This window comes from Danio aesculapii, chromosome 11 (assembly GCF_903798145.1).
Source record: "Danio aesculapii chromosome 11, fDanAes4.1, whole genome shotgun sequence".
Taxonomy (NCBI): domain Eukaryota; kingdom Metazoa; phylum Chordata; class Actinopteri; order Cypriniformes; family Danionidae; genus Danio; species Danio aesculapii.
In genome coordinates, this window is record NC_079445.1 from 2,413,950 (window position 1) to 2,429,439 (window position 15,490).

A 15,490-nucleotide genomic window follows, 5' to 3' on the forward strand; every position below is an offset into this window, starting at 1 on the left:
CCTCAAAGAAAGAGAGGAGGACATTTGGATATTTCACCATCAACAGTGCAGAACATCATTAAACGATTGAAGGAATCTGGAGGAGTTTCAGTGTGTAAAGGACAAGAGTGCAAGCCTAAACTGAACAACCGTGATCTCCGATTCCTCAGACAGCGCTGCATCAGAAATCTTCATTCATCTCTATGTGATATCACCTCATGGGCTCAGGACTACTGCGCCAAACCTTTGTAAAGTACCACAATACATTGTTACATCCACAAATACCAGTTAAAACTGTACTGTGCCAAAAGGAAGCCCTATGTTAACAGTGTCCAGAAGCATCGTCGACTTCTCTGAGCTCGGAGCAGTGGCGTAGCAGACAGGCCCGCAGTTGCTTGTTACCAACAACAAGTCCAAAAGTCAGGGTCTGTCATGGGATGGAGTGGCTGTGATGGAACCATTAGTAAGTACATGGTGGAGCACAATATGCTGCCTTCTATTTCAGGGACGCCCATGCATGTTTCAACAAGACAATGCAAAATCACATTACAGAGTCCTGGCTGCTGAGGAAGAGGATACAGGTACTGGACTGGCCTGTGTGCAGTCCTGACCTGTCTCCAATAGAGAATCTGTGGTGCATTTTGAAGCACAATATGCAACGATGAAGACCCCATTCTGTTGCCCACCTCAAGACTTGTTTGCAGAAAGAATGGGTCAAAATGACACCTGAAACACTTCATCACTTGGTGTCTTCAGTCTCTAAAGGTCTTTTAAGTGTTGTGGAAAGGAATGGAAACATTGCAGAGTAGGAAATGTCTTTGTGTTCCAACTTTTTCTGATGGGGGTTGTATAATAAGTAGAAAATTAGTCGTTTGCAGAGCTAAAAGTGTTAGTTGATGGTTTATTAATAGCGAGAATTACATTACAATAACGTTTTTCCAAACTAATCATGTTTAAATGAATGCAGATTGACCGATTGAAATGCCTACCTGAATAAATGATGAGATTCTCACGCTTAAACAGAAAATCACAACAAAAAATGAAAGATGAGGAATAAGGGTCTGGCTGGTGCTGTGTGCTTATTGCCATGGCAGCAGGTCAACAAAACAAAGTCAAGCTCTGTCCACACCTTACATCTGTGGTTAAAATTAAAGATAGAAATGCAGGGATCTGTCTGCGCTGCTGTCTAATGGGTCTGAAAGGAAAATCTAAAGAGGAGAAGACAGGTAAGCTTTGTTTTTAGAGGACAGAAAGGTGTGCCGAGCAATAATCTGATGTCTGTAATTCTGTATTACACCATCAGATGCACTGTTATAGGTGAGGGAAAGGGAGAGAACTGACGAATTAAATAATGGCTTTTAAAAACACACACACACACACACACACACACACACACACACACACACACACACACATATATGTATGGGCAGCACGATGGCTCCATGGTTCGCACTGTCGACTCACAGCAAGAATGTCGCTGGTTTGAGTCCCGGCGGGACCAGTTGGCATTTCTGTGTGGAGTTTGCATGTTCTCCCCATGTTGGCGTGGGTTTCCTCCGGGTGCTCCGGTTTCCCCCACAGTCTAAACACATGCGCTATAGGTCAATTGAATAAACTAAATTGGTCGTAGTGTATGTGTGTGTGAATGGGTGTGTATGGATGTTTCCCAGTACTGGGCTGCAGCTGGAAGGGCATCCGCTGTGAATGAATATATATATATATATATATATATATATATATATATATATATATATATATATATATTCATTCATTCATTTTCCTTCCTTTATTTATAGATAGATAGATAGATAGATAGATAGATAGATAGATAGATAGATAGATAGATAGACGGACGGACGGACGGACGGACGGACGGACGGACGGACGGACGGACGGACGGACGGACGGATGGATGGATGGATAGATGGATGAGAAGGGATAGTTCAGCCAAAAATTTGCATTTACTCATGCTGGAGTTATTTCAAAGCAAAAATAAATAGGGAAATAAATAAATGGAAAAAGAATAAATTAATAACATTTTAAAATAAGGAAAAAATACATAAACGAAGGAAAAAACATAATAAAAAATACATTTAATGAATTTATTTTAATAAATTTTTCTATTTTTACATTTATTTACTCATGTGTCTATTTATATATTTATTTATCTAGTATAATTATTTATAAATATAAACACATGAATAAATAAATATCAAAATAAATAAATGCAAAAATATAATATAAATGGAAAAAGAAATTAATTAATAAGAATTTTGCATAAAATAATAAATGAAAGATTTTTTTATTTAGGATTAAATATAATAAAAAATACAACATACATGTTTTATTAAGTCATACATTATTTATCTACTGTTAATTTTATTTATTTATTTGTATAAAATTTTTTATAAATGAATAAATATGACAATAAATTAAGGAAAAAATAATCATTAAAAATAATTTAACAATACAATATATCTGTTTTATTAAGTCATACACTACTTAATTTATCTATTTTTATTTTATTCAGTTTTATTTATTTATTTTATTTGAGGTTTGGTCCTCCTTCCTAACACTTAAACCCAACAGCTACCTTAATAACTATTAATAAGTGGCAAATTAGTAGTGTTAGTTGATGGTTTGTTAATACAAGAATTAAAATTAAATTAACCAAAATAGTTATTTTCAATTAGTGCAGGACAAAAAAAAGATTAGGAGTGTGTGTCTGGGAGTCAGAGAAGACCAATAACAGTCTGTGGAAAGGGAGGTGCTGGCAGACTGTCATCTACTGTAAATAATGGAGATCATTGATGTATTTATTTACATTTTTCCCTCACTGGCGGAGCCTGATGTCTTGAGCTGTTTTAAACACACACATGACACAAGATCCGCTTGTCTGATGATTTCAGGCTTTTATCAACACAAGAGCCAGCAAAGTCAAAAACATCACTTTTCTCATTCTGAAAATGCACCCCTATATACATTTCTGGAGAGCGCCAAATACATCCTAGGAGGTATGTTTTTTGCCATTTTTGTTTCCGCGAATCCAACCAGAGGTCGCTGTGACCTTTTTGAGACCTTAAATTTCTTTCGCGACCAGAAATCCACCAGAAGGCGCTGTCGACTGACTGACTGACTGACTGACTGACTGACTGATCGACTGACCCACCCTCCTCCTTCCCTAAACCCAACCAATAGTGTTTTCAAAAGCACAGATTGACATGCTCACCACCTTCCCTAAACCCAGCCAACAGTTTTGACTAGCAATCCAGAAAAAGAAAAGCTCTTGCCTGATTTTTTACCATGTTTTCAGATTTACCACATTCTCACCCTGTTATTTACTTGCTTATAAAATTTTTAGGCTTTTGTTTTTGTCTTACCTGCTTTCTGGAACCTTTCTTGGCCGGACTCGAACCCTATCTCAAGTCCGCTAATGTATATGGTGAGCGACTGGACAAACTGGTAACAGCGCGAAAGCCGTCCATACAGAAGTAAGCAGTCAGCTGTTAACCGCGAAAAGGAATGTGAAGTTTCATCTCAAAATACCACACAAATAATGTTGTATAACTCTCTGAAACTGACCCTTTTAGGCTTTGATCCTAATTGTGGCGTTTTGGTGACTGTCGCTTTAAATTCAAACTCTTTTCAACAGAGGGCGGAGCTACAAACACCTATGTGTCAGCATAGCAGCAGATTCAAAACTTTAATGGCATACAGCTGCTTCTCACTCAGGGCAGTTTATGCTAATGAGGGAGAGACTGTCACTAGTGGGTGGAGCTTTCCCCCTCTGACGTCTACAAAGGGAGAATGTCAATCAAAGTGTTTCTTCAGACAGTATGATTGCTAAACATTTGAATTAATTAATGTTCACCATTAGAGGCTGGCTATATTCAACACTGCTGCCACACAACAAGTTATCCTAGCATAATAGGTCTCTTTAAAAGGAGAGTAAACTAATTCCCAATCCAAGGAGAAACTTTCTCCATAATACGAAATCATATAGCACAGGTGAACTGATGACTTGTGTTATTTTGAGGTGCGCGGTTAGATGTAATGAACACTGACAGATGTAAGGTCACTAGTTGACTTGCACACCTGTAGCAGTAATGAAAACACGGCCGGTTGCCAACAACACGCATGTAAACCCTTCCACGACAGCCATCCATCTTCTGGGGGAACATTGCATGACGAAGCGCACACAAAGGCACGTTTCCTTGGATATCAGCGAGACGTTGAAAAAATCTGGTTGGAGGGGAAAAGCCCTTGTTCATTTTTCCCCGTGTCACTCAGAAACACCTGTGATGTGGTGCTCATTTTCCTACTTAAGGCCATTAATTATGACATCATTGCGATGGGGAAATCAGCGCAATGACAGATCAAGGGTGAAGTTCTCGAAAAACAGGCTTAAAGTCATTAGGCGATCAACCATGACTTCATGAAAAAGGATTGTGTTCGTGTGTGTGTGTGTGTGTGTGTGTGTGTGTGGTACTGGTTTTAGTGGTTTACAAGGAGAGTTTTTTGTATTTTGACATAGTTGTACTCTATTATGGTGGTTTACCAGGACATGCCTGATGTCCTTGTAATTCAAAATGCTTTAAAAGTGTAATTAATTAATCTTTTGACATTAAAACATGTTTCTTGTGGTCATATAATATTTTTACTGCATAAAATACATAATGCCTATGGAGAGTCCCTGTAAACCACCAATAACAACGTTTACAAGGACAGTTTTTTTGTATTTTGTCATGGGTTTGACATTGTTGTACTCTATTATGGTGGTTTACCAGAACAATCCTGATGTCCTTGTAATACAAAATGTTTCAAAATTATCATTGATGAGCCTTTTAGCAATACAACTTTGCCACATGTTTCCTGTGAGGGTTGGGTCATATAATATGTATTTTTACTGCATAAAATACATTATGTGTATGGAGAGTCCCTGTAAAACACCAATAACATTGTGTGTGTGTTGTTGTTGTTTTTTGTGGTTTACAAGGACATTTTTTGTATTTTGATATGGGTCTGATATTGCTGTACTCTATTATGGTGGTTTACCAGGACATGCCTGATGTCCTTGTAATTCAAAATGCTTTAAAAGTGTAATTAATTATTCTTTTGACATTAAGACATGTTTCTTGTGGTCATATAATATTTTTACTGCATAAAATACATTATGCCTATGGAGAGTCCCTGTAAACCACCAATAACATTGTGTGTGTGAAGGCTGGTTTTGGTGGTTTACAAGGACAGTTTTTAGTATTTTGTCATGGGTTTGACATTGTTGAAATCTATTATGATGGTTTACCAGAGCAATCCTGATGTCCTTGTAATTCAAAATGTTTCAAAATTATCATTGATGAGGCTTTTAGCAATACAACTTTGCCACATGTTTCCTGTGAGGGTTGGGTCATATAACATGTATTTTTACTGCATAAAATACATTATGTGTATGGAGAGTCCCTGTAAACCACCAATAACATTGTGTGTGTGTGTGTGTGTTGTTGTTGTTTTTTGTGGTTTACAAGGACAGTTTTATTGTATTTTGTCATGGGTCTGACATTGTTGTACTCTATTATGGTGGTTTACCAGGACATGCGCGATGTCCTTGTAATTCAAAATGCTTTAAAAGTGTAATTAATTAATCTTTTGACATTAAAACATGTTTCTTGTGGTCATATAATATTTTTACTGCATAAAATACATTATGCCTATGGAGAGTCCCTGTAAAGCACCAATAACAACGTGTGTGTGTAGGCTGGTTTTGGTGGTTTACAAGGACAGTTTTTAGTATTTTGTCATGGGTTTGACATTGTTGTACTCTATTATGGTGGTTTACCAGAACAATCCTGATGTCCTTGTAATTCAAAATGTTTCAAAATTATAATTGATGAGCCTTTTAGCAATACAACTTTGCCATATGTTTCCTGTGAGGGTTGGGTCATATAATAAGTGTTTTTACTGCATAAAAAACAGTACATTATGCGTATGGAGAGTCCCTGTAAACCACCAATAACATTGTGTGTGTGTGTGTTGTTGTTGTTGTTTTTTCGTGGTTTACAAGGTCAGTTTTTTTGTATTTTGTCATGGGTCTGACATTGTTGTACTCTATTATGGGGGTTTACCAGGACATGTCTGATGTCCTTGTAAGTCAAAATCCTTTAAATTTGTAATTAACGAGTCTTTTGACATTTAAGTTTTGCCACATGTTTCCTGTAAGGGTTGGGTCATATAATAAGTATTTTTACTGCATAAAATACATTATGCGTATGGAGAGTCCCTGTAAACCACCAACAACATTGTGTGTGTGTGTGTTGTTGTTGTTGTTTTTTTGTGGTTTACAAGGTCAGTTTTTTTGTATTTTGTCATGGGTCTGACATTGTTGTACTCTATTATGGGGGTTTACCAGGACATGTCTGATGTCCTTGTAAGTCAAAATCCTTTAAATTTGTAATTATTGAGTCTTTTGACATTAAAGTTTTGCCACATGTTTCCTGTGAGGGTTGGGTCATATAATAAGTATTTTTAATGAGCACCAATTTAATAAAATTGTAATTAATGAGTCTTTTGAAATTAAAATTTTGCCATGTTTCCTTTGAGGGTTAGATTTAGGGGTAGAGCCAAATAATAAATGTTTTTTACTGTATTAAATACATGTTACGCCTATATGGAGAGTCTCTGTATGGTTTACCAATACCAACGTGTATGTCTGTTTGGGTGGGGGGACATGGAAACAATTAGAAAAAATAGAAATTTATTATGGTAGTCCAAGACTTGGCAACATGTGGGTGTTTCTGTGGGTGTGAGACATTTTTGCACTGCTGCCAAAACAGCTAATAAAATATACCTTAACAACATCCAAAAGGGAAGTGGCACTTAAATCTGAAAATCTAGGCGAGATGTCTAAAAAAGAAGCCATGTAGTATACACTACTAGACAAAAGTCTTGTGATGGATCCCAGTTGTAAGAGTAAAAAATAATAACTTGACTTCTAGTTGATAATGCAGAAGACCTACTGGAACCCACATGGACCCAAGATTCAAGAAATCAGTCAAGTTTGGTGAAGGAAAGTTCATGGTTCGAGAATACACCAGAGGCTGCTGTGTACGCTTTTTCAGATCTCAGCTTTCTCTCGCGAGTGCCATTCACACCTGCTGTTCTCAAGTAAATCCACCAGAGGCCGCTGTTGACAGACTGACTGTCTGACCGACCGACCAATCTCTCTGCTTATTGCTTAAAGAGCACCTCTGGTGAAAATCTTTTCAAGCTGTTTGGACAGACATATGTGTAGGTATAGTGTATAGACAGTCATATTGGGGTGATATAAACACACACACACTCCTTTATTTTTTCAATTTAGCAACATAAAAACAGTGGACCAATTGGAGCGGTTTTCAGATCAACCAAAACGGGACATAGTAGTGCGTCCCCCCGCCCACCAAATTGATTGACAGCTGCTTATTAACATGTTTCCGTAGTAACGTGTATAATCATATCAACAAGACAGGACGTGTGCAAAGCAACCGGAAATAAAAGGCCTGTTCAGTTCGCTAGAGTCATCAATCATCATCAAACGTGATCAAGAGTGAGTTGTACAAGTTTAACATGTTTTAAAACAGAGAATGTATGTATGAATTACAGCGATTTACTTCAGATTTACTTCATCAGCACAGCCGCGTGTCAGAACAATTATAAAAGAAGACGCTTCAATCGCGGTTTGTGGATGTTAAATCAGGTTTATTTTGTACATTAACATAACAGATATCCATACAGTAGTGGAGATTACCCTCTATCCTGTCACATATGCGTGCAAAATGAGTGCAAAGCTAAACGCATGTGCGTGTCCGCGCTGTGTATGTGTGTATCTGTGTGTATCTGTGTGTATGCGTGAACTTTGTAATGGCATTGTGTGTGACTCATTGTTGCAACTCCACAACAAATGCCTCAAATACTCAACCCAGGCTCATTCTGAAAACGTAGTCCAGTGGACGTTTCTGGAGACCACGAAATACGTCCCAGGAGGTCAGTTTTTTTTGCAGTTTTTGTTTTCGCGAATCCGCGAGAGGCCGCTGTGTGCGATTTTTCGCTTCTCAGATGTCTCTCGCGAGTGCCGTTCACGCCCGCGCTGTTCTCGCGTAAACCCACCAGAGGCCGCTGTCGAACGACCGTCTGTCCGTCCGACTGGCTGATTGATTGAATGATTGACCCTCCTCCTTCCCTAAACCCACCCAATTTTACCGATTGACCCGCCCACTTACTTCCCTAAACCCAACCAACAATTTACAAAAGCTGTCCAGAAAAGAAAGCCCTCGTCTGATTTTTTTTACCACGTTTTCGGATTTTACCACATTCTCACCCTGTTATGAACTTGTTCACTTTATTTCTTGAGATTCTGTTTTTGTCGTGCCTGATTTCTGGAACCGCTCTTCCCCGGACTCAAACCCACTCGTCGTCATCGTGGTCAGCTCCTCTCTGCGTCTCAAGTCCGCCAACGTACAGGACGAGCTAACCGGACAAACTGGTTGCAGCGGGAAAGCCCTCCACACGAAGGTAAGAGGTCAGCCGGTAAGCGCTAAAAGGAACGGCGTCACACCGCCCCGCAGCGTTCGCTTAAAAAATGAAATGCAGCCATACGTACCTCCGGCTACATAATTCGCAGTCTCCAGAAACGTCAACGGGAGAATGAGCCTGGGTTGCAAATACTCATTGGTAAAGTTCTTACTGTAGTATTTCTCTCAAATGTTACGTGAGATCTTCTTCCTTTTTGTCTGTCTGTTGTCTGAGGCAGCCGAGAGAGAAGATTGAGGCAGGCTGAAAGGCACACAAAAACGGTGGGCGGGGAGGACTAGGCTTAAAGGCGCAGTACAAAAAAAAAGAGAGTTGTAAAATATAGACTTATAAAAGGTCTAATAAATAATCTGATGGATGTTTTGAGCTGAAACTTTACAGACACATTCTTGAGACACAAAAGACTTAAATTAAATTTGGAAAAAGGGGTAACCTAGGTGCCCTTTAAGGGGGCTAATAATATTGATTAAAAAATGAAAAACTGCTTTTATTCTAGCCAAAATAAAACAAATAAGGCTTTCTCCAGAAGAAAAAATATTATAGGAAATACTGTGAAAAATTCCTGAATCTGTTAAAAATCATTTGAAAATGAAAAAAATCACAGGAGGGATGGCTAATAATTCTGACTGTAACTCTATATTACTGCACTGCAAGATCATTCGACCTGTTTCTAGTCTGCATCTCCTTAAACCATTCAATAATTTCTCATATTCAGCTGCTGTGGCAGAAATGGGAGGGAGACTCATATGAAAAAAATAAAAACTCCACCTCCTATCAAGCGTCCAGCATCCCTCCCAGCATCCCAGCTCTTTAAAAGCAGCCCAAGTCTCACTTCTAGTCCAATTCTTATCCAATTACTATCTTTACACATCTGATGTCTGAAAATCAAGGAGGAACTTCACAATCTCTCAACACTGATTGAAGATGATGTCTCTGCCTCATTTACTAACTCTCTGGGTCACCATTCAACTGAGCGTTTTTGCCTCCAGCTCGCTTGTATTAGGCTTGAAAAAGTTCTGTTCGTTGTGCACCTCAGGGGAGCTCAAGAGCCACAGATCTGGAGATGAGATGACATCCATGCTGGCGTTAGATGAACCCTGCGGGGTTTATACGCTACCGTGTGCTTCAGGACTCCGTTGTATTCCTCCAATAGGAGACCAAAGTCCTCTTCAGGCGCTGCTTCAGGGACGAGGAGTATGCAAAAACAGCAAAAACACCATCTCAGATGTCCCTCCACCTACAGGTAAGACCAATACACTCCAATAAATGACATTTGCTGTTTGTTCAAGCTACATATTTAAAAGGAGCTGCAACGACACAATTCTTGAGTCTTTTCGGGGTGGACAACTTAATTGTTTTATGTTCAATCCATATAAATTTCTTCATGTTGTCCAAACACAAATCGATTGTGTGGAATCCAGCATTTTTATTGTGTATTATTCAAAGTGATTAGAAACTGAATGGATTTCCTCTGGTTAGAAAGTTCTGAGGATCAAACTAAACTTGCTGCCTAAATTTAATTAGATTAAAATTTCTCATTCCTCGAACATTTCGAAAAAAAGTGGCATTTATTGACGTTTTTAATAGTTGACAGTGCTATATTGTCTGGGTTGGTGTTGTATATTACGCTACAAACACCTTGTAATAAGCTGATAGCACATTTTCTGTTATTTTACAGACTTATTTCTCTATGTATTATGTTGTAAACATTATATTATTATCTCCAAACCATTAAAATGTCAATAAAAGCAACCCAGGCTCATTCTGAAAACGTAGTCCCGAGGACGTTTCTGGAGACCGCGAATTATGTAGCCGGAGGTACGTATGGCTGCATTTCGTTTTTTAAGCGAACGCTGCAGGGCGGTGTGACGCCGTTCCTTTTAGCGCTTGCCGGCACCCGGAGGAAACCCACGCCAATATGGAGAACATGCAAACTCCACTCAGAAATGGCAACTGGCCGGGACTCAAACCAGTGACCTTCTTGCTGTGAGGTGACAGTGCCAACCACTGAGCCACTGTGTCGCCAAAATTAAAACTTGTTTAACTTATTAAAATGAGTTAAAGCAACATAAAAATATTTGTTGTCATTACATTTTTTTTTTTTTTTTTTGCAGTGTAAACATTGAGCATGTACACTGTTAAAAAGTAGCTTGCATTAGAATTGCATTATGGGATGTTGATCTATCTGCTCTGTTGACTTTTGATGTTGAAAATTCATCTCTACAGTTTAATAAAATTACTTTTGTTGACATTTTAGTTGCTGAAATAATATAATGTCTAAAAAATGAAAATATCTAAAGAAATAAGTCTGTAAAACAGCAGAAAAGTTGTTGGAAGAAAGATCAAGCTCCCATAATGCAATTCAAAAGCAGAAATAAGTGGAGAAATATAAAAAACATGCATGCACAACATATGAAAAGCTGCTAATTGATGGATATTTTTTATAGTGTAGATGTATATCATAGACAAAAAGTAAGGTATCACATTATTTTGAGAGTTCCTCTAACACATTTTGTTGATTATAAGTTACACTGCAACTAAATGACTATTAATCCTCAGTGTATTCTCAACAGTTGACCGTTGGGTTAGGGTTAATTGACCTTTACATGCAATGTTTTTTTATAGTGAGGAGTGTGTTGGTGGAGCAGCATCAGCAGACATTAAACAGACAGCCTACTAATACTCTAATGAGATCCGGCATGTAGCTGCAATGTAACGTGTGTTCAGCTAGTTCATGAAAATAAAGTGATACCAAAAGCACAGTAAATAACATTGACAACAAGTGTGAGTTGTTTGAAGATGTATGACAAAAAATTACTGTTCCACTTACACATTTAAACATCTATACAAGAGAAACCACCAAACTTACTGTAAAAACATGATGCAGCGCTGTATTTTAGCTTGTTCCATGTAACTTACTAATATTTACAATTAATTATGCATAATTGCATGTACATGCATTCAAACCCTAACCATATAGTACTGTGAGTACATGTTATTAATAAACATTACTTAGTAGGTAATAAATAGTTACACTGGACACTGTCAAATAAAGTGGATCACATTATTCACACTATAAACAAGACATTAACTAAGAGGTTTAGCTCAATAAATTACTTATTAGTTGCGTATTAATAGTTGGCAAGCTAGTAGTTGGATTAGGTATTGAGTAAGATGAGGGAGGTACAATAACTAGTGCAAATGAACAGTTATTATCTTAATAATAGGCAGGTAATAAGCCTGTAGTAAATAGTGTAAATTGTGTGAACATAAAGTGGAACCAAACTTTATTCTGTGAAAACATTTCTATATTTTACAGTAAATATATAAATAATATTGTTTAACTATTTATCTGCTGTTCACTTTTACATTTTTTACTTTGTAATGTTTCAGACTACGAACCGACAACCACTGCAGAGAACAACGAAAAGGTAATATTTCTGCTTATGACTCTGGACTGGACAAGTCCATTCATTCATTGATTCACTGATTCATTCACTCATTCATCGATTCATTCATTCATTCACAGGCCACCATGCCGCCTTGTAAAAGCAGAGCTCTGGATAAATGTTAATTGCATTAATAATGTATTTTATTATAACGCAGGGTCCATGTCGCAAACTGCTGAACTCAGTGCTCCAGAGTATAGAGCTGACAGTGATTCGCTCGGTTCAGGACATTTACATCCCAAACTGTGACAGACAGGGGTCATTCAGGAGGAAACAGGTGAGTAGAAAATAGAGAAGCTGCTTTAGAAGTGCAAAAATCAAGATGGCAACAGCGCTGCAAAAAACTGCTTTGCTTACTAATAGAGTTTGTCTTGTTTCTAGTCCAAATATCTAAACATTCTTAAATCAAAAAACATTTTCTATATAGACAAGAAAAATCAATATTAGTTTCTTTTCAGATGTCAAGATTAGGTGAGTTTTTTCTTAAAACAAGCAAAATAATCTGCCAATGGGGTAAGCGAAATACTGCAAACCAAAAACAAGTTTATTACCCCATTGGCAGATTATTTTGCCTGTTTTCAGTAAAAAAATTGCTTAATTTTGACATATTATTTCTGAAAACAACAACATTTTTTGGACTTGTCTAGAAAATGCTTCTTGATTTAAGAGTTTTTAGATATTTAGACTGCAAACAAGACAAAACCACTGAGAAAGAAATTTTTTGCAGTGCATGTCAGGCTTTTTAAAGGGTTAGTTCAACCAAAAATACTCTGCGGGGGCGTCACAGTGGCACAGTGAGTTGCACGGTCGCTGGTTCAAGCCTCGGCTGGGTCAGTTGGTGTTTCTGTGTGGAGTTTGCCTATTCTCCCCATGTTCGTGTGGGTATACTCCAGGTGCTCCGGTTTCCCCCACAGTCCAAAGACATGTGGTACAGATGAATTGAATAAACTAAATTGTCCGTAGTGTATAAGTGTGTGTGAATGCAAGAGTCTATGGGTGTTTCCCAGTGATGGGTTGCAGCTGGAAGGGCATCCGCTGCGTAAAACATATACTGGATAAATTGGCGGTTCATTCTGCTGTGGCGACTCCTGATTAATAAAGCCGAAAAGAAAATGATTGAATGAATTACTCTGCTTCATGTCATTACAGTCCTCTGAGACCATTGTTCATCTTCAGAACACAAATAAAGATATTTTAGATACGCTGGCCGTGAGAGCTTAACGTGCTGCAATTTAAGAAAACGTGTGCAATTACAAAAAACGTCAGCAAGTTAAGAAAAGATCTTCATCCGTTTGACAGCACACGTGCAAACACAATGCAAACACTTTACATTTGCATTTTCCACAACACTTTTAAACAGCACAGAACACAAAGGAAATGTTTCAAGAGGACCCTAAAACGTGACGGACCTGGCTATTTAGGTCACGGGAAACAGGATGTTAAAATAAACAAACCAAAAGCTCACCTTTCAAAGCTCACCACTGTAAAAAATGGCCGTGATTTCACCAGTAAAAACTGTAAAAATGCTACAGCAAAAATCCATAACCTGGTTAACAGGATGTTTCCTTAATATACACAGTGAATAACTGTGAATTGACTTTCCCAGAATTCCCTGCATGACCATTTGTTGACATTACTATGGATCTTTTTAGTTGTTTCCCCATCAGTGATGTACATTAGAGATTTATGTTAGATCTAATGTTGATAAACAATGTTTATTTCATGACTTTTATGCGTTTTATAATTTTATGAGTGTCACCATACTGGTGTTTAGTAGCTGTCTGAATGACATGGAGCACCTGCTATGCACTGATACTCTTTTTGGCATGTGGAATAAGATGATTGTGGTGAGTATTGTTTCATTATGTAATTTTCTCATCACCTCCTGCATTTGGTTACTGTGTTATTACTGTGTAACAAAAGATGTGGTGATGTTGGTAATTCAAAATACAGACATATTACATCTCTAAATCAATGAAATACGGTAGATTACTGTTAAAATGAGGAATTACTTTTACGGTTTGTACCATATTTTTAAGGTAAAATACTGTCGACCCAACGCAATCTCACGCCAATTCGTAACTTTATTATTTAGTGGCTAATTCGTATGAATTCGTACGATCTAGTTCGTACAATTTAGTACGGTTTGCTCATCCCCCAATGACGGTTGGGTTTAGGGGTGGGGTTAGGTGCCACGCCTCCTTTTTAAAATCGTACAATTTCGTACGACTTTATTCGTACAAATTAGCCACTAAACTGACAAAACGTAAAATACTTAAGTTTTCTCATGAGATCAGGCTAGACAACCACAGCTGCCGTTTTTTTTACCGTAAATTTTACAGATTTATTTTTTGCAGTGTATAATTTCACTGAGCAATAGTCACGCCACAGTGGCGGCCGTCACGTTTTTGGGTCTCCTTGAGACATTTCCATTGTGTTTTCCGATATTTTTGCAAGTGTTATGGAAAAATGCAGCAGGTTTTCATAAATCGTTTGCGTTGAGAGAAAATACAGCGCATTTTATTAATTTGTTTGGATTTTTGGAAAACGCGGCATGTTTTTTTAAAGTGTTTGCGTTGTGAGGATTTGCAACACATGTGCTATCAAACTGTTGGAGATCTTTTCTTAATTTGCTGGTGATTTTTGTAATTGCATGTGTTTTCTTAAATTGCAGCTCGATAAGCTTTCTCAGCCAACGAAATTAGATGAAATCCTGGAGCTCTCTCATCCTCCAAAGACAGCAAGGGTCCTGAGACACTCAAAGTCCAGAAAGGATCCAAAACATTGTCAAAAATATCCATGTGACTTTAGTAGTGTAACTGTATTCATATAAAGCTCCAAGAACTCTGGACCATTGCTGTCTATGGAGGACGAGAGAGCTTCGGGATTTCATCTAAAATATCTTAATTTGTGTTCTAAAGACTGAAACAACATGAGGGTGAGTTAATAATACCAGAATTTTCATTTTAGGGTGAACGTACACTAAGACAGATGAATGAATGTTTCAAATACGAAATGTTTAATAAAATAATAAATCTGTGAATTCTGAATTGTTACATCAAACATTTCCGATTGTCTTTGTCTTGTTTACTGTATGCTCTCACTTGCAGTCATTATCTATATTATAACAATGCAATCTGTTCTTTATAAGCAATAATATAGATGGTGTTCTCTCTGTTTCGACCCTTTTGGAAACAGTGTCGCTCGTCACGAGGAATGCAAAGAGGCCACTGCTGGTGTGTCGATGAGAAAGGATCAAAGACTTCGTCCCGTAGGAGAAGCGATGGATCAATCTCCTGTAACAGCGCTTAACAGAACTTCACATTGAAATCTGTTTATAAATCTGAGACAGAGAAAGAGCCAGCGAAAGCGACAACAAACACTGAGAATTCTGCGGCCACAAGCCTTTACAGTCCTTCATCTCCCTCTGGTGGTGACAAATATGTTTGCAGCATTATGTCTCATTAATTCTCATGCACAGACTGCCAGAACTACTT

The 15,490-nt window shown here is 37.8% G+C and overlaps 1 protein-coding gene across 1 annotated transcript; it reads left to right on the top strand.

Annotated features, from left to right (window-relative positions):
- The first annotated feature begins 9,421 nt into the window (after window positions 1-9,421).
- Window positions 9,422-15,490, top strand: LOC130237544 (insulin-like growth factor-binding protein 5). The gene is made up of 4 exons (XM_056468520.1): window positions 9,422-9,787; window positions 11,938-11,975; window positions 12,151-12,270; window positions 15,192-15,490. Exons 1-4 carry the CDS (start codon window positions 9,469-9,471, stop codon window positions 15,303-15,305), a joined length of 591 nt encoding a protein of 196 aa, XP_056324495.1. The 5' UTR covers window positions 9,422-9,468; the 3' UTR covers window positions 15,306-15,490.